Raw genomic sequence first — 27,685 nt, 5'->3', positions numbered from 1 at the left:
TACATTCGAGGTTGTTTCGAAGGAAAATGGCCGAGGTACTTCGCTTCAATTGGTATCGGCTAAACGCTGAGGTAAATAAGCTGTTTGACACATGTTTTTCACCGCTTTATTGAACAAGTGTTTCAATATTTCAAACTACAGTGTGTGTATACCACGTGATAAATTACGTCATAAATGCAACGTCGGAAGGCAAAAATTGCTTAAAATGAAGACTTAAATCAAACATAACTTTTCATTTACAAAACCTTTTTATATGAAACAAAGGGCAGTCTATACCGCTTAAAGAGCCCCGCATTTGTTTTATATACGAAATTTTATGAGGTCATTAGTTTCCTTAAACACTTCAACAAACATGTTTCCAAAATAAGGTTTTGACAGTGCTCTGTCAGACGGCCATATTACAAAAAGCTTTGTCTAAGTGTTTTAAGAAACTAAACTCGCAATCAAATTCTTGTAAAAGACCGAAGGTAGAGCTCCGAAAGCGGCGTAGACTGCGCTATGTTTCATTTAAAATGGTGAAGAAATAGTGAAGTTATCTTTGTTTAAAGTATTTTATCAAATAAAAATATTGCCTTCCGACGTAGCATTTATGACGCAATTTATCACGTGGTATACACACACTGAACTAAGCGCCTGTATATCTATGACGAACTAATAAGCCATTTTTATCTATTGCGCATCGAGTGATGCAGCCTTATTGGTCCAAGCTTCCGATGCGAACGAGCCATGAAAATCTGTTGGAAAGTTTGCGACCCCTGGAAATTCGACACGCGCAACTTCCGTCATATTTACGGCGTCCAGTAGCAGTAGGAAGCACTCGCTGCCGCCATCCGGAAGACGCTTGTTGACCGCTGATAGCAGAATTCCTAAAACAACAATCAAGTGGATATATAAAACGTTAGCTTTACTTACTAGTAAATATATTTTAAATTTAACTTCGCTATTACTTTATGTTTTGAATAGAATGAGTTATTATTTGACCTTATAGATGATGGCTTTTGACATTATTTAGCATTATTCCTAACTAGAGCATAAGCACACATTTTAAAGATGCAATCTCACAGATTCACCTTTTTTAGTTTTTGTCTTCGAATAAGCCAATAATTGCTTAAATATCTGCAAACCATTGATATAAGAATGCTGACAAAAGACCAGATCGCATATTTTCATCTTTCCGTTCGAAAATTAATGTTATATGGCTAAAAGCGTTACTAACGGTTTAAGAAAAATGCATAAAACATCAAGATATGAACTTAAATATGAAAATCTGCGATCTGATTTTTTGTCAGCAGTCGTTTATCACTGTTTTCCATGCATTTCGCATAAATTGGCTCGTTCCAAGACAAAAAATAAAAGAGTTGTGAAAACGTTCAATCTGTGAGAATGCAGCTTTAAGATGTACAATTTCCTTAACTGTAATTTTAGATATCTGGGATTCTTAAACATTGTTCCTTAGGTGGTACAGTTATTTTTATTGTTGTAAAGTGCACCCACCATTATCTTCAAGCTCCGCACTAGCTTCTTGTCCAGTATTGGTTTCCGAATTCGCTATAAACACGGGCTCAGACTGATAGCACCCACTTTCCCGCCATGTTATGTGCTTTCCTGTCTGCATGTCGAACTTTATCAGCTGAAATAAATTTATCAAATAATGGAAAGATATAAGTATATTAAAGATAATGTACAATTTATGCCTGTTTTAACTTATGTAGAATATAAACATCCATACAAACAGTATTTATAAGGGAGATAACTTTTGGATCTCTAACAAGATCAGTGAAAATAGATTTGCTTCTCCTTGATAATCCAAATGGCCAATATAACATTTCTTGTAAGTTTTGGCACAAGGGTAACTACTTTACATTTATTAACAAGTAGGTCAAAATGACAGTCGCTTACACTGTTGAGTCCTGTCGTGTCGTCATGGATACCAACCCCGTACATGTATCTATACATCCGGCCGTTATGGACGTTGTAGTTTATTTGTGGAAACTCCACACCTAAAAAAGATATAAAATATAAGTTTGATTAAAAAGCAATGACAAATGTGAACATGTTGCTAAGGCTAATCATACCCAAAGTTTGGTAAGAGAAAAGCCGAATCCGGACAGCGTTTTAAAATTAACAAGTGTTTTTGTCGGCGTCTCTGTAGTCGTCATCGTCGTCGTTGTTGTTGTTGTTGTTGTTGTTGTTACAGAAAAGACCCAAAACAACGGTCATATACAACATAAAACAACCAACAACAACAGTAATATATGTACTATCAAGTGTTAATTTAATGTGAAATAGATTTCAACTGGGGAAATTTCGGGAGAGTGCTTAAAAAGCTAGCATGACTAACTTCTATAATTCTGAACAAACGTTAGTTATCGAGAGCACGAGTTTTATCTTACGAAAAGTTTGAAGTTATTTTCTTTCATCCTGTTTTCGTTTTCATAAATGTATTAAGCGGGAAAAAACTTCTTTACTTTGCTTCTTTATAACAAATTCTAAGCCTCGAATTTTGCCCGTTTTTTTCTTCACGATACAGATCACAAATATACATTCGGAACTCCTCGGCAATTTTCCATCTACGCTCACTCCGTCCATTTGATAAGATTTAACTTCAACTCGGCCAACTCGCGAATACTCGGGGGTAACACAGGTCATGGTAATTAGATCCACAGCGCATGCGCAGTGGATCTACTCGGACATACTATAGTAAGTTGGTATCTCAAAAATATTACCCTGAGTAAATCTGTTTATACAATTGGTTGCTTTAGGTAAAAATATGGATAAAATAGAACAAGTAATGACGTCACACGTACTGACGTCGGAGATCACATCCGGTGAACATAGAAAGGTGTGGTCTGCTGTTTTCTTGCACGTGGCCCTTATCCCCTTGAGATTAACGAAATCTTCCTTTGAAGGGTCCTATTTTCCAAGGATTGAAAGTGGATATTTTGGTAACATATTATAAAAGAAGCAGATTTTAACAAAAAGAGATTACAGAAGAAAGCGAGTGGGTTTTTTTAACACAGGTAGCCGCCAAACATACGTCATAATTTGATAATTTCCTCATTCTCCGTAAAATATGATAATTCATTAGCATGAAAATGACCTACTTGGTTTGACTTTACATGATGAAAACCCACTTATTAAACCACCGCTCGTGATTACATTTTGAGGTTTTGCAAAAAAGCATTTTGACGCATAGGCCAATTTGAAAACAGTTATACGTACAGCAATTACATCATTTTTAGGAATACGACCAAAACATATTAATTTATTTTACCGAATGAACTACATTCAAAAGGCTGTTTGTCGAAAAAAAACGTACCGTTGATTGCGGTTTATCAACGTTTAGTGGTATGACGTAACGTCTGATTTTAGGCTTGTCCAGCCGTTTAAACGTTTCTTCAATTACGTCTGATGTCAGGTTTTTCAAGTAGAGGGCGTCGATTATACCGGCGTCTTTGTAACAAACGGCGTCGAGAACAATATGCCCTGAAATTAAAACAGAAAGAAACCTGGAAAATTAATATTCTAAATCTTTTTTAAAAAAAACTTTAAATATATGGTGCATATAACCTTATTTTGTTGAAGGATCACAACAATGGCAAACACAATAACGTTTTGTAGCGACGCTCAACGTCATTTGGTGGCGCGTTTAAAGCTGCACTCTCACAGATTGACAGTTTTGACTTTTTAATACTTTTTTTTCTTCTCAGAATCAGCTAGTTTTGGTCTCAATGTTTCAGTCATATAAGATATCTCACAATAGAAGAGATCTAATTTGTGTGGTAAACTGCCCACAATTTCATTTTTCAATACGCGTTAGTAACGCTTTTAGCTATAAAACATACATTTTCGAACGTTCACATGATCTTTTGTCAGCAGTTTTGTATCACTCGTCTCAACAAGCAGTTTTGTATCACTCGTCTCAAGAAGCAGTTTTGTATCACTCGTCTCAACAAGCAGTTTTGTATCACTCGTCTCAACAAGCAGTTTTGTATCACTCGTCTCAACAAGCAGTTTTGTATCACTCGTCTCAACAAGCAGTTTTGTATCACTCGTCTCAACAAGCAGTTTTGTATCACTCGTCTCAACAACAACAAGCAGTTTTGTATCACTCGTCTCAACAAGCAGTTTTGTACCACTCGTCTCAACAAGCAGTTTTGTACCACTCGTCTCAACAAGCAGTTTTGTATCACTCGTCTCAACAACAACAAGCAGTTTTGTATCACTCGTCTCAACAAGCAGTTTTGTACCACTCGTCTCAACAAGCAGTTTTGTATCACTCGTCTCAACAAGCAGTTTTGTATCACTCGTCTCAAGAAGCAGTTTTGTACCACTCGTCTCAACAAGGAGTTTTGTATCACTCGTCTCAACAAGCAGTTTTGTACCACTCGTCTCAACAAGCAGTTTTGTACCACTCGTCTCAACAAGCAGTTTTGTATCACTCGTCTCAACAACAACAAGCAGTTTTGTATCACTCGTCTCAACAAGCAGTTTTGTTCCACTCGTCTCAACAAGCAGTTTTGTATCACTCGTCTCAACAAGCAGTTTTGTATCACTCGTCTCAAGAAGCAGTTTTGTACCACTCGTCTCAACAAGCAGTTTTGTATCACTCGTCTCAAGAAGCAGTTTTGTATCACTCGTCTCAACAACAACAAGCAGTTTTGTACCACTCGTCTCAACAAGGAGTTTTGTACCACTCGTCTCAACAACAACAAGCAGTTTTGTACCACTCGTCTCAACAAGCAGTTTTGTATCACTCGTCTCAAGAAGCAGTTTTGTATCACTCGTCTCAAGAAGCAGTTTTGTATCACTCGTCTCAAGAAGCAGTTTTGTATCACTCGTCTCAAGAAGCAGTTTTGTATCACTGGTTTCTAGACATTTACGCAAAAATTGGCTCATTCCAATTACAAAAAAAAATATTAAAAAATGTCCAAACTGTCAATCTGTGAGACAGCTTTAAACACTTATAAAAGGAATATTATATATGTATATGTAAACAGCAATAAAATTGTACTATGTATGTTATTAGTATCACACATGTTTACAGTATGAAGCATTAATTAACATAAGTCTCCCCCGTTATATTTTGCCTTGCATATTTGTATACGCATGTTCTTTTTTGTAAAACATCCTGGGGACCCCAGTGTATCATAACTTATACCATATAGGTTATGATACATTGGGGTGCCGAGGATGCTGTAAAATAGCCCCGCTCTTACTTTGTATTTCTTTTAATTACAATATACCTTGTGTTTTTCCGTAAAGTGTTACAAAACTTAGCTTCGTTTATATATAGTGCTATAAAATTAAGACAAGAAAAGCTAGAAGTTTAGCTGCTTCTATTGGATATATTTTCTTATATATTAATTGGATATTGCTTTTGTAAATAGATATGTTATGTCATCACATAATTGTGTTAATTATCATTATACTTTTGTGTCTTGGCCATAAGTAGATAGTTTGTAAATGGCCAAAGGCAAACAAGCCGATTCGCCAATAAACTCTTGCTCATATATTATCATGAACTGAGTGTTTAAATAAACTTGCAACTTATATACAATATAACATATATATATGTGTGTGTGTGTGTGTGTGTGCGTGCGTGCGTGCGTGCGTGCGTGCGTGCGTGCGTGTGTGTGTGTGGGCTTGTATTACCACCGTTTTGAGGACGTATAGTGTTACGCACACCAACGGTCTGAGGACTGTTCGTAGTATGAGGACTTGCACACGAGTCCTCATAAAGATTTTTCATTATTTGGCATCTTCGTGAGGACTATGTTTAAATTTTCCAAAATCTACGAAGTCCTCATAAAATAGCGTTGTCTTGAATTCGTGTATGCCACCATGCACATTTTTCCCCGGTCTCTTAAAAGTGTGCATAGGCGAACCAATCAAATTGCGCCTGAGTGGTAGTATCTGTCCAATCAAATGTAAGTCCTCATTTAAGCGATATGGTGTATAAAGTGTATCCATGTCCTCAAAATATCGGCACAGCTAAACATTGTGCATCCGAACTTGAGTTTGTATGTTCGTTAATTTGTTGTTTCTTTTTTATTTACCTATTGTGACTGATAAATAAGAGTGTTAATTATTTAGCAAGTTATATAGCTAATGCCTTTTGTTACGTTGCGTTACTAACGTCTACTGTCTCTGTTATAAAAGTTATAAGGAAGTTATAAAAAAAATCTCAAATTTAGCCATTTTAAGATTTGCAATTGTTTATCATTTCAATGAAGAAAACGAAATGCCACCATACTTCCCTGTGATTTTTATCTGGTCTAACAAAGCACTCGCATTCAGTTTGACGCGTACTTTATTTGGACGTGAAAAGTCCAAGATCACGAATTTACAATATGCTTTATAGCTTGAATTGTATCCTTTTTATCAGCTAGAGTTCGAGTGAAACATGTCTGGTACCCGTGTTTGATTTTCAAAGCGGGGGTATATGGACATAAACATTGAAAGAGTGTTAATAGAAATCAAGACCGACTTTGTATATATTTAACCATGTATGCCCAAATCTTTGAATAAGCCAGTCGTCTTTCAATAATTGGACCAGTTCATTTTGGTTTTGACGGTAATGTGTACATGTATTTAAATAATGACAAATTATGAATACAAACACTTCAGACCCAGGCCAGAAGGGTCCTTCCAGGAGCTCTCTCGTCTGGGTCTACAGTGTTTGGAGAGCTCAAATTGATGGGACCTTGGGCACAAATGGGTTTTTATTTTTCCGAATGTTAGTTGAAACACTAACCCAGTCAGCAGACGTATATTGGGTCTATATAGCAAATATATCGGCATGGACGTCGGCTGGATATCGGTACCGGATATCGGGGCGATCGAAATCTTGCACATCCTATGCTAAATCCCCTGGATATCCGTATTGTTATAGACGGTATATAGCCTCAATATAGTTCCATATTCCCTGGATGTCGTATTTCTGATATAGGATCTATATATCGGCATGGATGTCGGCTGGATATCGGTACCGGATATCGGGGCGATCAAAATCTTGCACAGTGTATGCAAAATCCCCTGGATATCCGTATTGTTATAGACGGTATATAGCCTCAATATTGTTCCAAATCCCCTGGATGTCGATTTTCTGATATAGGATCTATATACGGAAGCTGATGTCCTTTGAATTTCAATATTAAACCATAATCACTTTACCAGTTTTGCATATTTATTATATCTATATATTTAGATTAGCTTCCCATTTACAACTTTCGATATAAAAGGGCAGCTGCTTAAATAGAGATGCCAATATCCATCTTTTCAAATATTACTATAGCTATTTGAGCTTTAGTTTGTTTGATGACAATTTGTAATATACAAATATTAATTCTCCTAATTCTCTCTACTCTTAATTTAAAGATATTTATTTTTTAAAGAAATGGTGTATTTATCCTGAAATGTAACAGCAAACACAAAATAAAGTCTTATTTAAAATTATATGCAGGATAAAATATACAATTGAAATGGTCAACTCATTTTTATTCAAATTGTTTTGGTTTTAAATAAATAAAAAGGGAGGTAATAAGACAATATAGGGCCAATATTGGACAAATATATTTTCAATCTCAATGTTATCTACAGTCCTATATCATACCGACATTGGGCACACTGAACATGCCTCAATATCATTAAAACTATATTCTAATTCATAAATCAATGCTATATCTGTAAAATATCCGATTTTCTGTGTGTAGTGGTATCAATTTGACATCGAGTTCAAAACATCATACTAATATTGCCTCAATTGTATTAAACTATATTCTAATTCATATATCAATGCTATATCTGTGTAATATCCGAATACGTATATCAGATTACTGATAATCCCCGTGATATGACATCGAGTTCAAACATCACGCCGATATTGACTCGATATCATAAAAACTATATCCTAAATCATACATCAATGCTATATCTATGTAATATCCGAATACCTATATCAGATTACTGATAATCCCCGTGATATGCCATCGAGTTCAAACATCACGCCGATATTGACTCGATATCATAAAAACTATATCCTAAATCATACGTCAATGCTTTATCTATGCAATATCCGAATACCTATATCAGATTACTGATAATCCCCGTGATATGCCATCGAGTTCAAACATCACGCCGATATTGACTCGATATCATAAAAACTATATCCTAAATCATACATCAATGCTATATCTATGTAATATCCGAATACCTATATAAGATTACTGATAATCCCCGTGATATGCCATCGAGTTCAAACATCACGCCGATATTGACTCGATATCATAAAAACTATATCCTAAATCATACGTCAATGCTTTATCTATGCAATATCCGAATACCTATATCAGATTACTGATATCGCCCATATATATGCTTGCTGGCTGGGAATAATGTAGACCTGTATGGCGAAAATGTCCACTTAGTGTAATTCCAAAATAGAAAAAAAGCGTACATATGTTTTATCTGAATTTAGTTGATGATTTTTTTACGAAATTAAGATCGGCTGGCTTGCGGTAGGTCAGTGGTTCTACCCAGTTGTCCGTCTGTGCAACTCAGACGGGTTTCTGTGGTCTTCCTCCACTTGAGGTTAGCCGGACTTCGCGCAATGACTGCAATACTGTCGAAGTGACGTAAAACCCAACACAAAACAAAACAAAACGAAATTTAGAAATGAGTGAATATTTAGCCTACCAATACATTTCCATGAATTCCCTTGTGTGAATTGGGTTGATGAGAGGGCTGAGTTGTTTTTGTTGTTGATGTTGTTGTTGATGTTGTTGTTGATGTTGTTGTTGTTGTTGTTGTTTAACGTACGCAGTTTTTATCACCATTTAGGTCGTATCACGATCAATGCGATCACTTTACCTGCATATACTTTTCATGGTCTAAACTTACCCGAACAGAGTTTGTTTAATCTTGTCGTTCACTTAAGACTGACATACAATGAATCAGAAAAAAAGGCAAATGGCCGTAAAAAGGATTTTGTGATATATTTAGACAGTCACAAACTATGTGACGGAACCCGGGTTCAAACCTCTACGACGAGACGACTCTAGGACTAGGAGCCAGACCTCTAATTACTTCGCTTTCGGGCTCCGCTAATTGCTTCAGCGCATTGCTTTGTCAATTAAAGACGACATGATACAGATAATTTGAGTAAATAAGTTTAGATGAACGGATTTTTTATATATCCCGTTTACATGTTTGATGGTTCGGCTAGGGCGATGGTAACCAGTCAAAACGTACCCAAGTTAAAACGTACCCAAGTCAAAACGTACCCACATCCTGGTCAAAACGTACCCAAACCAGGTCAAAACGTAAGCGCTTTTCTGGTCAAAACGTACCCACATAAAAAGTTTCACACAATTTTTGAAAAAATGACTATTTAATATAAAAAAATGTTTCTGCAACGCCGAATTATGTTCTTTTTCTGTGTTTAAAGCCAATTTAATCTCATATAAATCGTGTTTGTTAATGTTTAATGAAAGATTTAAAAATCGCTTTTCCGGATATTTTATTGACTAGTATTTTGGGGCGATTATGGAAGATAATCTCGGTGCAATCGATGAAAATTGAAGACAGGCAGGCGAAAAATTAAATAAGTTGTAATGATATAAACAAGTAATTTTATATTGCCGGCTTCCCAATGTGTGTTTTGTCTACGTGGGTGTGTATCGAAATTCGAGGGAAGTTATTGACGAGGGCGGAGCTTACCTTTGGCACCGGAAGACCAGTTTCCATATTATATTAGGGTGGTCAGTTTGATCCGATAATCGTCGCCATTTCCCGTCACTTGACTTTATCGAGAAGCAAGGCATTTACTCTTAAGATGTCGCTGTTGAAATAACAATAGCAATATTGTTACTCCTCCATGCAACTACGCAAAACGGAAACAGAATGCGAAAGTTTGCCAGAATGCCACTGACCTACCGCAAGCCAGCCGGTGGCTTCCTCACATAAAGATATTCACTCCTTTTGGGATTCAAACCCACAGCAGTGAGGGGCTAGAGATTATGAGTCAGCGACTCTAACCTTGCTACCACAGAGGCCCTGCTAACATATTTTTAGGTCTCCTGCAGCAGAAAACAGTTGAAAATATTTTGTCAAAGGGGGAGTAGCAGTAACAATTTCTCACTTTGCCACAATTTTTCAATGCTTTCTAAACATGGAATTTTCATTTCGATAAACAGTTAGATCTTTTATCCACATCTTTCTAAATGTTGTTTGCTGCAGAAACCCCATATTAGGGAATGGGTTAGAAGTCATGTTATGCTGTTTTTTGAACAGGTCAGAATGATGAGATGCAGGAGAGGTCTCCAAGTGATGATTCCCAGCAAGGGTACCAGTTCCCAAATGCTGTACTATCCAATACTGACAGACAGCTCAATGGTAAGATTAGGTTGAGTAAGTTGTGACTTGTTACTTATTAATATTTAGCAACTCAATTGATATTTGAATGCCTTTGTTTATCGTTCAGTTTGTATAATTTAATCTAGAGATATTTAATTAAAGGGTGCTTTTTACGCTAGTTTGTGCAAGTCGTCTTCAGGATCGCAAGGTCCTCAAACTGATTGTTTATCTTCCAAAGTGCAAGTCCTCTGAATGTAAGGTCCTCAAACTGATTGTGTGATCTTTCAAAGTGTGTATTTTAAATGACTTGTTATGCTGTTTTTTCCAACAGGGCAGAATGATGAGCAGCAGGAGAGGTCTCCCCCCAGTGATGATGGTCAGCAAGGGTACCAGTCGCCAAATGCTGTTACATCCAATACAGACACACAGCTCAAGAGTAAGAACTGGCGGAGATAAAATTGGCCTGTTATTTAGGAAGTGTTTATCTTGTTAATCAATAGGTATTAAGTTGAAATTGGAATGCCTTTGTTTATCTTTTAGACTGTAGCACATAATCTGCAGGTATTTAATGAACTGTTGCCTTTTAACGATAATTGGCTATATTTTGTGCAAGTCCTCTGAATGTAAGGTCCTCACAAAGATTGTGATATTTTTCGAAGAGTATATTGTATTCCAATACTAGATACTAACATGTCTTTGCTTGTTTTGTCGGGTTTTTCACATCACTTCGACAGTATTTCTGTCATTTTGCGACGCCCGGCTTATAACAAGTGGAGGAAGATCCAAGAAACCCACCTGAGTTACACAGACAGACAACTTGGTAGAACCACTGACCTACCGCAAGCCAGCCGGTGGCTTCCTCACATAAGGATATTCACTCCTTTTGGGATTCACACCCACAGCAGTGAGGGGCTAGAGATTATGAGTCAGCGACTCTAACCTTGCTACCACAGAGGCCCTGCTAACATGTTTTTAGGTCTCCTGCAGCAGACAACAGTTGAAAATATTTTGTCAAAGGGGGAGTAGCAGTAGCAATTTCTCACTTTGCCACAATTTTTTAATGCTTTCTAAACATGAAATTTTCATTTCTGTAAACAGTTTGATCTTTTATCCACATCTTTCTAAATGTTGTTTGCTGCAGAAACCCCATATTAGGGAATGGGTTAGAAATCATGTTATGCTGTTTTTTGAACAGGTCAGAATAATGAGCTGCAGGAGAGGTCTCCAAGTGATGATTCCCAGCAAGGGTACCAGTCGCCAAATGCTGTAACATCCAATACTGACAGACAGCTCAATGGTAAGATCAGGCTGAGTAAGTTGTGGCTTGTTTCTTATTAATATTTAGCAACTCAATTGATATTTGAATGCCTTTGTTTATCATTCAGTTTGTATAATTTAATCTAGAGATATTTAATTAAAGGGTGCTTTTTACGCTAGTTTGTGCAAGTCGTCTTCAGGATCGCAAGGTCCTCAAACTGATTGTTTATCTTCCAAAGTGCAAGTCCTCTGAATGTAAGGTCCTCAAACTGATTGTGTGATCTTTCAAAGTGTGTATTTCAAATGACTTGTTATGCTGTTTTTTCCAACAGGTCAGAATGATGAGCAGCAGGAGAGGTCTCCCCCAGTGATGATGGTCAGCAAGGATACCAGTCGCCAAATGCTGTTATATCCAATACAGACACACAGCTCAATAGTAAGAACTGGCGGAGATAAAATTGGCCTGTTATTTAGGAAGTGTTTATCTTGTTAATCAATAGGTATTAAGTTGAAATTGAAATGTCTTTGTTTATCTTTTAGACTGTAGCACATTATCTGCAGATATTTAATGAACTGTTGCCTTTTAACGATAATTGGCTATATTTTGTGCAAGTCCTCTGAATGTAAGGTCCTCACAAAGGTTGTGATATTTTTCGAAGAGTATATTGTATTCCAATACTAGATACTAACATGTCTTTGCTTGTTTTGTCGGGTTTTTCACATCACTTCGACAGTATTTCTGTCATTTTACGACGCCCGGCTTATAACAAGTGGAGGAAGATCCAAGAATCCCACCTGAGTTACACAGACAGACAACTTGGTAGAACCACTGACCTACCGCAAGCCAGCCGGTGGCTTCCTCACATAAGGATATTCACTCCTTTTGGGATTCACACCCACAGCAGTGAGGGGCTAGAGATTATGAGTCAGCGACTCTAACCTTGCTACCACAGAGGCCCTGCTAACATGTTTTTAGGTCTCCTGCAGCAGACAACAGTTGAAAATATTTTGTCAAAGGGGGAGTAGCAGTAGCAATTTCTCACTTTGCCACAATTTTTTAATGCTTTCTAAACATGAAATTTTCATTTCTGTAAACAGTTTGATCTTTTATCCACATCTTTCTAAATGTTGTTTGCTGCAGAAACCCCATATTAAAGAATAGGTTAGAAGTCATTTTATGCTGTTTTTTGAACAGGTCAGAATGATGAGATGCAGGAGAGGTCTCCAAGTGATGATTCCCAGCAAGGGTACCAGTCGCCAAATGCTGTAACATCCAATACTGACAGACAGCTCAATGGTAAGATCAGGCTGAGTAGGTTGTGGCTTGTTACTTCTTAATATTTAGCAACTCAATTGATATTTGAATGCCGTTGTTTATCATTCAGTTTGTATAATTAAATCTAGAGATATTTAATTAAAGGGTGCTTTTTACGCTAGTTTGTGCAAGTCGTCTGAACGTAAGGTCCTCAAACTGATTGTTCATCTTCCAAAGTGCAAGTCCTCTGAATGTAAGGTCCCCAAACTGATTTTGTGATCTTTCAAAGTGTGTATTTCAAATTTTTGATTTTGTGCTTTTCTCATCCGGTAGGGACTTATATATTATGTATAACTTGTTCTGACAAAGTGGAAGTGGGGACATCTGTGTCCTATGGACACATTTTCTAGTTTTCTATTGGAATTCTGTTTAATGGAAATACTTTAAGGGAACCCAGGGGCGGTTCCAGGGTTTTCCGATGGTTGGGGGGAGGGGCAACTGTTTGGCAATGTAACCCCCTACAAATGAACAATAAAGCGACCATGATTATATGCAAGAAACTTTGGGTCTTCCCCAAGGGTATCTTAGACTCTTAAAGTCTTAATAGACAAATTAATGTGTTTAACATCTAAAAATACATGTAAACTGTGACGAGTTTAGTGAAAATGCACACCAGGTTTTACAAAGCAGGGGTCTGTCAATGGGTATAAACGACAGTGTTTGTGATAAAGGAAAAGTAGATAAATACCGTATTTCCCCTAATAGAAGCACCCTCCCTAATAGTAGCGCCCCCCCCCCCCATGTTTTGAATCTAAATGTCAACCCCACCCACTGACTAAAAGATATCAATGCACTGGTGAATCTTGTATTGCGATCGAAAAAAAAAGGTTTCTATTGCTAATTAGGCTGAAAGTAAACTAAACATGAATACATCATTTGTAAAAAACGAGATTTTCCGCCGTTTCCATACACAAATTCTATTAGAAACTCTTAAGTGTTTCGTTTCATCGTAAAACGTAAACATTACTGCACTACCATTCGGGACCGGTCTCCTTTCCCCCGGATACAGCTGGATTGTTTCCATTCGTAAACAAAGATAATACCTGATTATTTTAATTAAATTCCCAGTTTAAAATATATCCGTCAAACATTCTGTTATAAAAAATGAATTTCATATTTGGTTAAAGTAGATCTTAGGGTACTCAGAGAAAATCCGATCCACTCCCGAGTGCTAGCCATTGACTCCAATATTGTCAACTTCTGCTTTCCTCTCCGATGATATTACAAGTTAAAATTTGCGGAAAAGATCGTTTGGCAGGCATTTTGGATCTCTTGTAGATAAAACTTGGTGTCTACAATTTCAAATAATCGAAAGATAACGTCGTACTATCAGAGAAGCTGCAATTACCGATCGGTATTTGTGTATAGAGTTTCATAGCACTTAGTGACCGTGAAATTTCTAGATAATGAAAAATAAGGTCTGAAATAAGAGCGCCCCCTGATCGGTTTGCACGGCGCCCGGGCGCTACTATTAGGAGAAATACGGTACTACAATAACATGACTTATTTCACTCAATATGGTTCTTTTCGATCTCATTTTATCAAAGTTTGGTCTTTTTTAGGCGATTTTCCTCTTTGAAAAAATGCACCTTGGCAAATTTTAGTGTAGGCGTACGCTGCTTCCTACCCCTCTAAATCTGCCTTTGGAACCCTAGTTTACTCCAGATTCAAAATGTTAAGTATATGAGAATCGGGTCATTCAGTCTTTTGATTGTCGTGGAGGAACATAAGCATGTCAACATTTTCTGACCATTCAATTGGATCTTGCTTTAATTTTGACAAGAAAGCTGTGTTTGTGAAACAGCAATGCCCCCAAAGGTTACTGTCACAAAAATTGACATTTGACCTTGAATTGACCTGTGATCTTGAATGGTGACCTTGACCTTGACATGAGACCCCTCAAAATGTTTGGTTCCAGGATACGTACATGCATGCCAAGTATCTAGTATGTTAAAAAGCTATGTAAAATGTTAAAATTGGTTATTTGACCGATATATTTGGCGTATGACCTTGAACAATGACCTTGACCTTGACATGTTTGCATTTTAAATGTGCAGCTTCATGAAATACACATGCATACCAAATATGAAGTCTCTACCTGTATTATTTCAAAAGTTATGGCCAATTTTAAAGTTGCACACAAACCAACAAACGCAAACAGACGGGGCAAAAACAATATGCCCCCCCCCCATCTAGATCTTGGGGGCATACTTAGAAGTCCGATTTCCTGTAGGAGCAAATTTTCTAAGGAATTCCTAAGGAGCTTTGTGAATACGCCTTAAGGAGTTTCGCTACTTAAGGGAACATCTCACTTAGGTGAAACTCCTTAGGGAAATACTTAAAGGCTTTGTGAATATAGGCTCTGGTGCGAAACGATAACATTAAGTCAAAGTTATTGAAAGCGTACATGTAGGCTTTATTTAATTATTAAACAATTGTTGCCTATTATATTCATATTATTATACGATTTATCAACCTGGAAAAAGTGATATCGACCTCGGGCTACGCCCTCGGTCAATATCACTTTTTCCAAGTCGATAAATCCTCATATCGACCTCACTAAAAATCAATAATTGTATATTGTTACCCTGCAAATGAGTTTTAACAAACCATAGTATTAAAAACAAATTTTACAGCAGCTTATTATTTACCTTGCTTTTAAATTTGGCACCAACATCGAATGAGATTGTATGGTATAATGTATTGCATCGTATAGTGCACTATACTACAGCTGACACTATTTTGTGTGTCCTCTGGACTTAGGTCCTCTCAAAGAGTGTATGATATTACAGAGAGTGAATTTTAAAGGTCTTATGTTGTTTTGTTTTTAAAACAGGGCAGAATGATAAGCTGCAGTTGAGGTCGCCCATTAAACATTGCCAGCAATGGTACCATATCAACACACAGCTCAATTGTAAGATCTAGTTAAGATAATGTCTCTTCGTTAGTAAAAAAATATTTACAGTATTAGTCTCTAGCAACTATGTTGAAATCGGAAAGCCTTAGTTCATAATTCAGACTTTATCACATAATTTGCAGATATTTAAGGAACTGGTTAGTTATGTAATAGTTGACAATATTTTGTTTAAGTCCTTTGAATGTTAGGTCCTCACACAGATTGTGTGACCTTACAGTGTGTATTATAAATGTCATATTGTGCTGCCCCCATTGAAGTTGGAATGACTTATGTTATTTTGTCAAATTGTTTCACATAATCTTCAGATAAAAGATGAACTGTAACAATATAATATTTTATAATTTTTGCAAGTTCTCAGGATGTTAGGTTCTCATACAGATTGTGTACTGATCTTACAAAGTGTGTTTTTATACCCCTAGATCTAGAGACATATTGTCTATTTGTTTGTTGGTTGGTTGGTTTCTTTGGGACCAACTTTAACATTGGCCATAACTTTTGAAATACAGGTAGAGACTTCATATTTGGCATGCATATGTATTTCATGAAGCCGCACATTTTGAATGCAGACAGGTCACGATCATTGTTCAAAGTCAGACATATATAGTCAGAATATATAGGTCAAGGTCACCATTTAAGGTTAAAGGTCATTTCTTTTGTGACAACAAACTGTGGTGGCATTGCTGTTTCACAAACACAGCTTTCTTGTTAATGTCATTATATTATGTTTATAAAACAGGGCCAAATGATGAAATGGTGAGGTCGTCCAGTGGTGATGAATGTGATGATGGTCAGCTAGAGTACCAGTCGTTGGTAGTTCTACAACCCCACCCCGACATACATCAAAGTGGTAAGAACTAGTAGAGTTATTAGGCCCCACTGTTCGTGTGTGGGGACTAGAGATTTGCACTCTGTCCATCGGTCCTTACGCCTTTCCATGCTTCTGTCGGCCTGACATATTTTGTCCAGACAATATCTAAACCGCTTTGCTGTTAGCTGGTTACTTGGTTGTGTCAATACATCATGGGTAGGAAGTGTGCTATTTTCTATTTGTGTTACTCTGTGACCTTAACCTTAACCTATGACTTCAGTTAAAGAAAAAAACTATTTTGGATCATTTCTCCTTTACCATCCTGAGAATACCAAAAGTAGAAAATAGAAAACGCAAGCCAAGTTAAATACACCCCATATCCACATCCAAAAAGCCAACCTGTGTAATGGGAAGCAAACAAAAGAAAACACTTAAATGGCTGAATGCAATGCAAAAGAAGGTAAAGCAACACATGCTTTATCTACACCGACATTACAACTATAAAAGTACAAGTATCAGCAATAAAAAGGTTTTAAAAAAGATGTGTGTTTGTGGGGAGGGTGGGGGTAATTAACGTTTTCAAGAAACCATTAAGTACCTGTTAATAAGCCAATAAATCAATCACTAAACCAACACTATATAGGCATATTGGCGAAAGAGTGCCATACACATTGAGAAACCCGTTATTGAGAAGGGGGAGGGGGGGGGGGGGGCTATGGGATTGTATTTAGTAAGTGTTTACCTTTTGAATTCAAGGGAATTAAATTGAATTGGGATATTTCTATGCCCCCAGCATCTATAGATGTGGGGCATATTTTTTTTTGCCCTGTCTGTTTGTTGGTTTGTTTGTTTGTGTGTGTTCAACTTTAATATTGGCCATAACTTTTGAAATAATACAGATAGAGACTTCACATTTGGCATGCATATGTTTTTCATAAAGCCACACATTTTGAGGGCAAATATTACACGGTCAAGGTCATCGTTCAAAGTCAGCGGTCAAATATATAGTTCGAGGGTTTGGCGCAAGAATATTGTTACTCCTTCACAATTGTGAAGGTGTGAAGGAGTTACAATAGTCTTTCGCCAAACCCCGATTACCAATTTTACCATTGTCCATAACTTTTGAACCATTATATACGCATACTTGAAACTTGGCATGCATGTACGTCGTCTGAAACCAAACATTTGAGTGGTTGCATGTCAAGGTCAAGGTCACCATTCAAGGTCAAAGGTCAAATTAAAGTCAAAGGTCAATTTTTATGCCCCCACCTCTTTTTTGCCTTTGTCCGTCTGTCCGTCGGTCATTCCGTCCGTCCGAGCCAACAAATGTGGGTTTATGAGCTTAGGGGAGGAGCCTAAGACAAAAGAATACAATAGGTTCATTCCGTAAGCCCATAATATCTTTGTTTATTACGGGCTTTTCCTTTGATCTTTTAAAGAACAAAAGGCCCATAAACACACAAATTTTGGTATGTCCGTCCGTCATTCCGTCTGTCCGTCCCGAAAAGTTTGTGTCGTCCATAACTCTAAAAGCGTTTGATGTACAGACTTGAAACTTCATGGATGTATTATTCAGGGTATGAACTTGTGCACCTGTATTTTCATCCCTCCAAAATTTATATTTTCAGAGTTATGGGCCTTGATTTAGTGAAAAAACGGCATTTTTAGTTTGTGTCGTCCAAAACTCTTAAAGCGTTTGTAGTAGTGACTTGAAACTGCATGGATGTATTATTCAGGGTGTGAATTTGTGCACCTGAGTATTTTTAGTCAGCTAAATTTTATTTTTATGGAGTTATGGGCCTTGATTTAGTGAAAAATCTGCATTTTTGACAAAGCGCTAGTGGGGGCATCTGTGTCCTATGGACACATGTTCTAGTTTTTGTGACAATAACCTGTGGGGGCATTTCTGTTTCACAATTTCTTGTTTGTTCTGCTGTCAGACTGCATCACATAATTTGCAGATATTAAATGAACTTGTGCAAATAGTTGACAATATTTGTGCAAGTCCTCAAAATGTTAAGTCCTCAGATTGATTGTTTGTTGTTGCAGTGTGTTCAGTGTGTGGCACAATATATGTACGTCCCGAACAGTTTGTGTCTCGCGTAACTCAAAAAAAGCGTTTTTTTCTACAGATTTGAAACCGTATGGATATAATATTCAAGGTGTGAACTTGTACACCTGGGTATTTTCATCCGTCCGAAATTATTATTCACGGAGTTTTGGACCTCTATTTTGTGAAAATATGGCATTATTGTGAAAAAGCAGAAGTAGAAGTTTAGGGCATCTGTGTCATATGGACACATTTTCTAGGTTATCATGATTAAGCAATTTCTGTCATCAGGATAATTCCCCATATAAGAAAGTCCCCACAAATAGAAAAAAATTACCATGGTCCCTGAAAACGAAGGTCAAATATTTCTACTAATGTTGACAATGACCTTTCCTTGTTGGAGGACATAAACATTTGAGTCTCTTAAAATACGCTATATCTACGATATGTGTATGTTTTATTTTAAAATCAATAAAATCGAAGAATACCAAGCGAAACTGCTTGTAACTTAATGACTCCATGAGTGATTCACTCAACTTAAGTTTCACTGTTATAAAAAGACAAAATATAACTTTTCTGATTTTTTATCCCATGTAAAGAAACATCATGCCATTTACAGAAAAAATGCTACCTTACAGATACATATATAGAAAAGAAGAGCCACTGAAATATCTTTAAGATATATGATTAAAAAATGCAATGAAAATAAATTGGTACGAAAATATGGTTGGAATTAAACAATAGGTTTGCTGGCCCATGGCGGTTTAGAACTTCTGAGTAGTATGCATATTTGATATTTGTCAAAGAAGATTGTATGGCGGCCGCTGTCTCGGCTCTGTTTCTTTCTTTAAAAACACACACATAAACATGTTCTTTGTTATAGTGTTTGAGAACTCAGATATTCAACTGAAGCATATTAAATGTTTTGTTTAAAGGCCTCTCAAAGTTGGCAAGCATTGTAATATTTAGCACTGTCCTCGTAATGCCGATAGGTTATGGGGGTCCTCATTGCCTTCGAAAACATTGACAAATAAATAAATGGCAATTTCATAGAAACCAAAAATAGAAACAATATATAATTTTCAACATTGGAAATTGCCGTTCATGAACAATATATACTGAAAAAGACGACGATGTAGCGTCCATATAAACAATGGGTCCTCCGAGCGTCGATATATGTCAAGGTCCTCAAAGCGCATGCAATACACGTATGTGTGTGCGTGCGCGTTATTGTGTGTGTGTGTGTGTGTGTGTGTGTGTGTGTGTGTGTGTGTGTGTATGCGTGTGTGTGTGTGTGTGTGTGTGTCTACTAACTTTATTAACAAACATGGCAATGCGAATCAAGTGTCATTTGAATGTTTTGAACAATTTTAATTCGAGTTATCTTCCAATATAATGACGACGATACCGACGACGCCATCGAATCCAACAATACCATCGGCCTTCACAATACCCCATCTTGTTTTCGAAAATAAGACGAGAAAATACATTATATAAAAGTTATGCAATTGGGTTATGTATATATTTTCCCAAGAACATGTCCTCAATAATTAACAGTTCGGAATCCTACCATTGTCTTCGTAAGCGTTGACGGTATGGAACGTAAAAAACGCGTCTGCTTCGAACTTCCGGTCTGGGTGAACCTCGTTTCCGGTCGCCTTGTCAATAATCCGGAACCGACACTGCACAAATAAGAAAAACACATCACTAGAATATAGATCTACAAATCGATCTACATGATAGTTTTGGATGCGGAATCGATCTCCTCGATACTTTTTGAGCGTTTTTTCTGGGTGCGGAATCGATCTCCCAGATAATTGTTGAGCGTTTGTTTTGGGTGCGGAATCGATCTCCCCGATAGTTGTTGAGCGTTTGTTTTGGGTGCGGAATCGATTTCCCCGATTGTTGCTGAGCGTTTGTTTTGGGTGCGGAATCGATATCCCCGATAGTTGTTGAGTGTTTGTTTTGGGTGCGGAATCGATTTCCCCGATAATTGTTGAGCGTTCGTATTTGGTTGCGGAATCGATCTCCCCGATACTTGTTGAGCGTTTGTTTTGGGTGCGGAATCGATCTCCCCGATAGTTGTTGAGCGTTTATTTTGGGTGCGGAATCAATTTCCCCGATAGTTGTTGAGCGTTTGTTTCGAGAGCGGAAGATCACGGGTTCAAACCCTGGCCGCGTCATATTGAGCCTGTTGCTCTGCATTTAAGGGGAATGTCTAATCAACACTGGTTTAAACCCAGGAAAGTTGTTTTACCCACCCAAGATAAGTAGATCCAAATATCTGGCCTGACCTTGTCCACGTGCAAAAGATTAAAATGATCCCGTATGGAAATACTTTTTTTCACTACGCACAAAAGAGTTCCAGCGAAATAATATAATTTTACAATAGTCTGTTTATCTGAGTTGTGAGAAAAAAGCATCTACCATGGTTACTCGTGTAAGATAAGTTCGCTGCAAGTAGATCGCGTAGTAATTTTATTTAGCAGTTTAACTTTATGACTTAACTCTTGGGAATCTTAATTATATTTGCAATAAAACACTTAACTGGCAATCAATCTAAACTTAAATCAATAAATACAACTCTAAAACACTACATTTAATTAATGATATAATTCAAAAACTTTCGAACTACTTCAACGGGTGTACCGGCATACATCCGAGGTTGTTTTCGATAAAAATGGCCGAGGAGTTCCGAATGTGATCTGTGGAAACACGGTAAACCTCATTTCCGCACAACACCCTACGATCGGTTTGGTATTAATAATATATGTCATGTGTTTCCGGTCCGGGTAGAAAGATCCGACCCGAGGGCACCTGCGTTGCCAGGTAACAAGGCTTGCCGAGATTTTTCTATCCGGACCAGACACACATGATTAATATTCTTTCTACCTTAAATAACTTTTTTAGTAAAAAAACTGACAAAGAAAAACGCATTTTTGTACATTTCAATTAGTATGAGGAATAAATAGTAAAGTTATCTTTGTTTAAAGTCATCATTTGAAGCAAAATATTGCCTTCCGACGTAGCATTTATGACGTAATTTATCACGTGGTATACACGCACTAACCGTTCCTTCAGGAAACCACCTCAACGCGGAGCATGGATTGTCGCCAGTGAATTTCCGGAAAGCAAGCCTTGGAACATTCCAGAGTAGCGGCTGGTTAATAAGAATGATGTAGCTCTGGGTCATACAGAAGCTGTGATGGTAATGCACGTGGGCTTTCCAAGGGGAGTCAAGGCGGCAAAGGGGACCGCCCTTGGGCATGGAGCCCACACATTTACTGGTGTCTGGAAGCAGAAAGTGGTAGCATTTAGCCAAACAAGGACGTTTATTGCAAAGGATAAGTCAACGAAAATAATAAAACTTGGATAGATGAAGATAATGAGCATCAAGCATTCATTTCATAAAGTTAACGCATGATTTACAAATGCGAATGCTACTAATCTATAATACCTTCCGTTGTTTTGGTCCATAAAACGTTATCGAATTACTGCCTATGAATACCACCAAAGCCGATCTGTTGCAAGAGAAGTACCGAGAAAGTCAATATGTCAAATCTGCAACCCTGATGGAGTTATGTTAAAGCAACTGTGCACCAGATGATCAATTTGCAAGAAAAAAAGAAACTGAATAACTGAAGAACCACATAGTTTACAATTTATTTAAGTTTAGCAGTTATTTCGTATTTTTCCGTTAAAAAAGATTACGGGGTATGTCTATCTAGTAGAATTTATTCCTTATTCGTGATTGGCTAGTCGATGTTATCACGTGATATTACCGAGTTACGTGTATTGCTTAATTATGTCACCCGATTAGAGTAAGCCGTTGTAGCTCTGTGGATACAACGTCGGACTGCATTTTTTGCGACACGGGTTCGAACCCGGTCTCCGACACAATTATTTTTCATACATTTTGGTATTTTTTTACAATTATGATATCAAAGCGTAACACATTCTATTAAATAATTGTCCTCAGATTCGTTACAGAAAAAAACTTTTTGGGTGCCAGTCTGGTGTACAGTCCCTTTAATCTATAATACCTAACGTTGTTTTAGTGCATAAAACGTTATCGAATTACTGCCTATGAATACCACCAAAGCCGATCTGTTGCAAGAGAAGTACCGAGAAAGTCAATATGTCAAATCTGCAACCCTGATCGAGTTATGTTAAAGCTGCACTCTCACAGATATACCATTTTTACAACTTTTTTATTTTTTGTCTTGAAAAGAGCAAATTGTTGCGTAAATATTTAGCAAAATGTAGCCTTCCGTCGAAGCATATATGACGTAATTTATCACGTGGTGTACACACACTGTTTTCAGTGTATCTCGGAAGTACCTTAAGCAGTTTAAAAGAATGAAAGCGCTGAACTTATGGCGCTACAAGCATTTTTTCCTTTTTTACAATTCTGTTCACAGGCAATAAAAATCAAATTCAAAAAATAGTTTCAATTTTCTGCGAAATTATCTATGAATATATATTCCCCTCGGCTCCCCACAAATATTGTTTAAGATTCTTCGGCGTGCTTCTAATTCACATTAACGTTGCAATCTTAAGAACGTATATAAATAAACTTAAATAGTTTGCACAAGTTTAAACCGCATAACACCATACCGTACTATTTTGTAACCCCCGGCGCATTTTTTTTTAAATTTTATGTCAAAACGGTAGATCTGTCGATACTGTTCTGATATTTAATGTTTAGCTTAAGTAATATGATACTCCCGCCTCTAGAGTTAAATTATACTGTTATACTGCTAGGCACACAGTTGTCTTGCTGCGTTCTTGGTGTACATATGTAGATGAATAAATGGAATACAAAATAAGGTTATATTGTTATTCCATGAACACCAAACATTAAAACAGATACCTTATTTCGATTTGCGGACTTACAGTAGGCCTGCAACCTGTTGTTAATTTTACTACATCGCTTTTGACACGTGTATTAAATATCTATAGTAAAATTTGTAACGTTTAAATGAATAAGTAAGTTATTATTAATGCATTATTTATTGAAATCAATAGTTAATATGGCTATTTGTAATTATATGTTCTAGGTGAAAAGTATTGAATTTATTACTGCGTAATAAAGCGTCTTTATGCGTAGATACCAAATTCGTAACCAACGAACTACTGCAATAAGCCAGCGACTCATTTCAAGTGAATAAGCATCGCAAATATATTAAAACATCGCATTGCAAAGAACTAAACGCAGATCTGACGTCATCGGAAAGTTCAATGTTTTAACTGCGCACATCACGCGTTTGTCTCACTATCATTGACAACCGCTCGGGAGCTTGGGGCAAGTTTTTACATTAGCAACGGTGCATACGAAAATGCTTTCCACGTATAAAAGTACAAATGTTTAGGTGGGGAAAGTATTTATGGACAATACAAGTAGGGGTGTTGGGGTGACTGATGGGGAGGGGTTGGGAGAAGGGGATGGGGTGCATTGCACCACCTTCCCTCACCAGTGTAAACCGCATGTATATAATCATGAAATGTCCATATCTACCTGTTTTTGGTGGGATTTTTAACACAGCCGTGGGCAAACCCTTCCCAAACACGTGGCAAACATTAAACAGAGTTCCGTCTGTGTCTATATGGGGATGGGCTGTGGCTAGGTTGATTGCACCAACATCCAGAAGGTCCACCTAGGAAATACATGAGGCGTGAAAAACTGTTTGTTTCCGCTTTTCCGAACTACTTTTTGCACACGACCATAATTTGTCATTGGCAGCATACATTTTTTCCAACCGTTGGCGGTATATCGTTTTGTCAGTGAAATATACATAATGTTAAAATAAATACGAATGCAGAAATGAATTAAAAGAAATCTTACTGAAATCCTGCAACTGAAAAAAATAATATTCAGCAATCGGAACACCTCGGCTATTTCCCATCGAAACTACAACCTCGGATTTATGCCGGTGCATTAATAAAAGTAGTTCGATCGTACAATAAATAATATTAATCGTCATTATAGTGTTTTATCGTGAAGTTGGTATAACTTAGTTTAAATTTATTCCCAATGTTTTATTGCATAAATAATTATGATTCCTTAGACAGTTTGTGTATACCACGTGATAAATTACGTCATATATGCTACGTCGGAAAGCAGCATTTTGCTTAAAATGAAGACTTAAATCAAAGATAGCTTTTCTTTTACAACACCATTTTAAATGAAGCAAAGGGCAGTCTTAAAAGCTTTAAGAGGCCCGCATTTGTTTTATATCCGAAGTTTGATAAGGTGATTAGTTTCATCAAACACCTCGATAAACCTGTTTCCAAAATAATGTTTTGACAGTGCTCCGTCAGACGGCCGTAAAGTGAAAAAGTTTGTCGAAGTGTTTCAAGAAACTAAACTCTCACTCAAACTCTGGTAAAAGACCGAAGGCAGGGCTCCGTAGGCGGCGTAGACTGCGCCATGTTTCATTTAAAATGGTAAACAAATAGTGAAGTTATCTTTGTTTAAAGTCTTTTTTCAAATCAAAACATTGACTTCCGTAGTAGCATTTATGACGCAATTTATCACATGGTATTCGCACACTGTTAGAGTAAAGTCATGAGACCGAACTGCTAAATTGAAATTACTTCGCCATCTACTTGTAGCGTAGTTAAATGCAAAGAATTTTGACATTGTAAACCGTCCATATACATCCAAGGTTGTCTTCGATGGAAATGACCAATGTGTTCCGATTGAATATTCAGACTACGGTAACATAGACTAGTGCCCTACGTTACTAAGGAGAAAAGAGAATGAAGGTTCCAGTCTAACGGTTACCCCACCCACCTTTTCCTTTGTCTCAAGCGTGACCGGGTCGAGCCTGTTCCAATATTGCGTTTCGGAGGATGTGTAAAGACCCGCGTTAAAAGGGAACACGTTAACTTGGGTATTGTCTGATATCGGTGCGCTTGTAAAGTAGGTCAGGTACCTGAAAACATATTTGGAACTAAAATTAGGAAAGTACGTTTTTACCCAAGCATAATTGAATTCATTGAAAATGCAATTGCTGTACTGTCCTTATAAGTTTAAACGTTTATACAGAAAGACGTTTTCGCACCCAAAGTTGTCTATCGTGAATAAACGAGCAACCAACGCTATTTTATTCACCTCTGGAATATATTCTTGCACGGATCCGGTATTTCACTGGTACCAAACTGTGACGTCACGGGCGCGTTGGCGGAAAGCGAGCGTCGGAGGCTGTCGCTCTGAACGTAGCGCCGCTGGTAGGTGGCGCCCTTCTCAGCTGTTAGGAAAAATTGTGTTTCAAATGATGGTCAACTAGATTTGTTGGCGTGGATATTATATTATTTTCCTTCGGACTAAAATTCGCATAAAGTCCTTAAAGGCTATGCACAATACTAATATATTAAAAGATTGCAAAAATAGTTGAAAGAGAGAGATATAAGAGATCCGGGTCGTAAACACCAGCTCACTGTGTAGAGACTTCTTCGTACTTACATATGCAGAAACACTGCACGAGTGCCATTCCGTCAAAGAGGTGTTTGTACGACCGTCCCCCAAATTCGTACATCCCCGGGCCATTTCTGTACAGGCTACCCCGGACATAGGCCGGTATTTTACCTATGGGGGTGAAAAAAGGTCGCGGTTAAAAATGTCGGCCGGGGTGGAAAATTTTATGTTACAGTTTTATACATATATGGTGAATATATAAGACTGCATAGCTGTTCGTAAGGTGGTCATTTTTGTACACCATATCCAGGGAAGGGAGCAGTAACGGTTTTGTACTATAGTCGAACCCCGTTGGTTCGAACTCCTAGGGACCAGCGATATTACCTCGAGCCTCGGAAATTTCCAGCCAAGTGGGAATTCTCACCTTCAGTATAAAGAAATGGGTCCTTAACATCCAGTTCGAGCCAACGAAGATTTCGAGCGAAACGAGTTCGAGCCAACGGGGTTCGACTGTATATGAGTCAATATTGTACCAATATAACCAACGTTTGGCGCTAGTTCTTCTCATCCCTCTGCGCGCGCCGCCACTAAAGGCCGGTTTAACTTTTATGTCAATATCGTAGAAACTATATTAATAGAACCAGATTGCGTCATGTACAAATAACCGACATTTTCCAAGGAGCCACAATCCCTCCCAATGGCATGTAACTATATACATGTAGTTATCAATTATTGGAATGATTGCTTGAATGCATAGCATCTAGTCGGCGCGATAACGATTGAAGAAAAAATATGGATCATCAATAAAGAGTTTTTGTTTACTTTAATGATAAAAAAATACGGAATGCATGTATTCAAAAGACATTATTGTTGTCAATACTCTAACCATTTTTTGTGTGTGTGTGTGAATACACTTTAATGTAATGAGTAAATATAATGGAAAAAAGATTATACATGATAAGGAATAATTTATTTTGAATGGCATTGCAAAACGAACAATAAAGCCTAATATGTTTTTCAAAACTGCCCATGTCGCTTCTCGCCAAGGGAGGAAACTGCGTAGGAGAGAAGAGAAACATAATTGTAGGGAATTGTAATGGTACCGTGTAACCTTCACATCTATACAGATTGGAATTGAAAAAAAATATTTTCAAATAAAAATTTGTTACGAATTTAAATAATTCTTAAACAAAAATATCGTCAAAAGACTCGTTGACGGCCATTAAGGTGGACTACCTTTACTTCATAATTAGTCGAAACAAAACTGACCTGTAACTTTGCCTGCAACTGGGTGTGAAACTTCTGGTTCATGTTCGTATTTGAACCCCACTTTCTGAAGTAATTCCGCCATAGCTTATTAATTTTTCGTCTTAACACAATATTCTGACAACGGGTTTGTGTATAGCATATACATGTATTTCATTAATGGGTATACACCAGTTACATAAAGAAATACCACATATCGGTTACTTCCCTTTGTTGTTCAGTAATGATGCGGTCCCTAGACTTACCGAAATACGATTATTTACCGAAAGACGGATAAAATTACCGAAAGACGTATG

At 37.3% G+C, this 27,685-nt stretch overlaps 1 protein-coding gene across 1 annotated transcript; it reads right to left on the bottom strand.

Moving 5' to 3' along the window:
• Window positions 1-105: 105 nt before the first annotated feature.
• On the bottom strand, window positions 106-27,583 carry LOC128243501 (carotenoid-cleaving dioxygenase, mitochondrial-like). Its single transcript, XM_052961299.1, has 12 exons — window positions 27,393-27,583; window positions 26,172-26,294; window positions 25,821-25,956; window positions 25,500-25,641; window positions 24,222-24,360; window positions 21,774-21,994; window positions 20,274-20,385; window positions 3,320-3,486; window positions 2,808-2,913; window positions 1,900-2,000; window positions 1,495-1,630; window positions 106-866 (listed from the first exon to the last, which is right to left on the bottom strand). Exons 1-12 carry the CDS (start codon window positions 27,472-27,474, stop codon window positions 670-672), a joined length of 1,662 nt encoding a protein of 553 aa, XP_052817259.1. The 5' UTR covers window positions 27,475-27,583; the 3' UTR covers window positions 106-669.
• Between the last annotated feature and the right edge of the window lie 102 nt (window positions 27,584-27,685).

Source organism: Mya arenaria, chromosome 8, assembly GCF_026914265.1.
Source record: "Mya arenaria isolate MELC-2E11 chromosome 8, ASM2691426v1".
Classification (NCBI taxonomy): domain Eukaryota; kingdom Metazoa; phylum Mollusca; class Bivalvia; order Myida; family Myidae; genus Mya; species Mya arenaria.
This window is presented reverse-complemented; position numbering and strand designations above follow the sequence as displayed.

What these genes read in the sequence shown, in the direction of transcription:
- LOC128243501 (XM_052961299.1), bottom strand. Translation starts at nt 27,474, where the DNA reads ATGGCGGAATTACTTCAGAAAGTGGGGTTCAAATACGAACATGAACCA. An exon ending in AAAAATCCCACCAAAAACAG is followed by an intron (nt 21,995 to 24,221) that starts GTAGATATGGAC and finishes TTCTGCTTCCAG; the next exon opens with ACACCAGTAAATGTGTGGGC. An exon ending in CAACGCTTACGAAGACAATG is followed by an intron (nt 3,487 to 20,273) that starts GTAGGATTCCGA and finishes TTTTAATTTCAG; the next exon opens with GGCATATTGTTCTCGACGCC.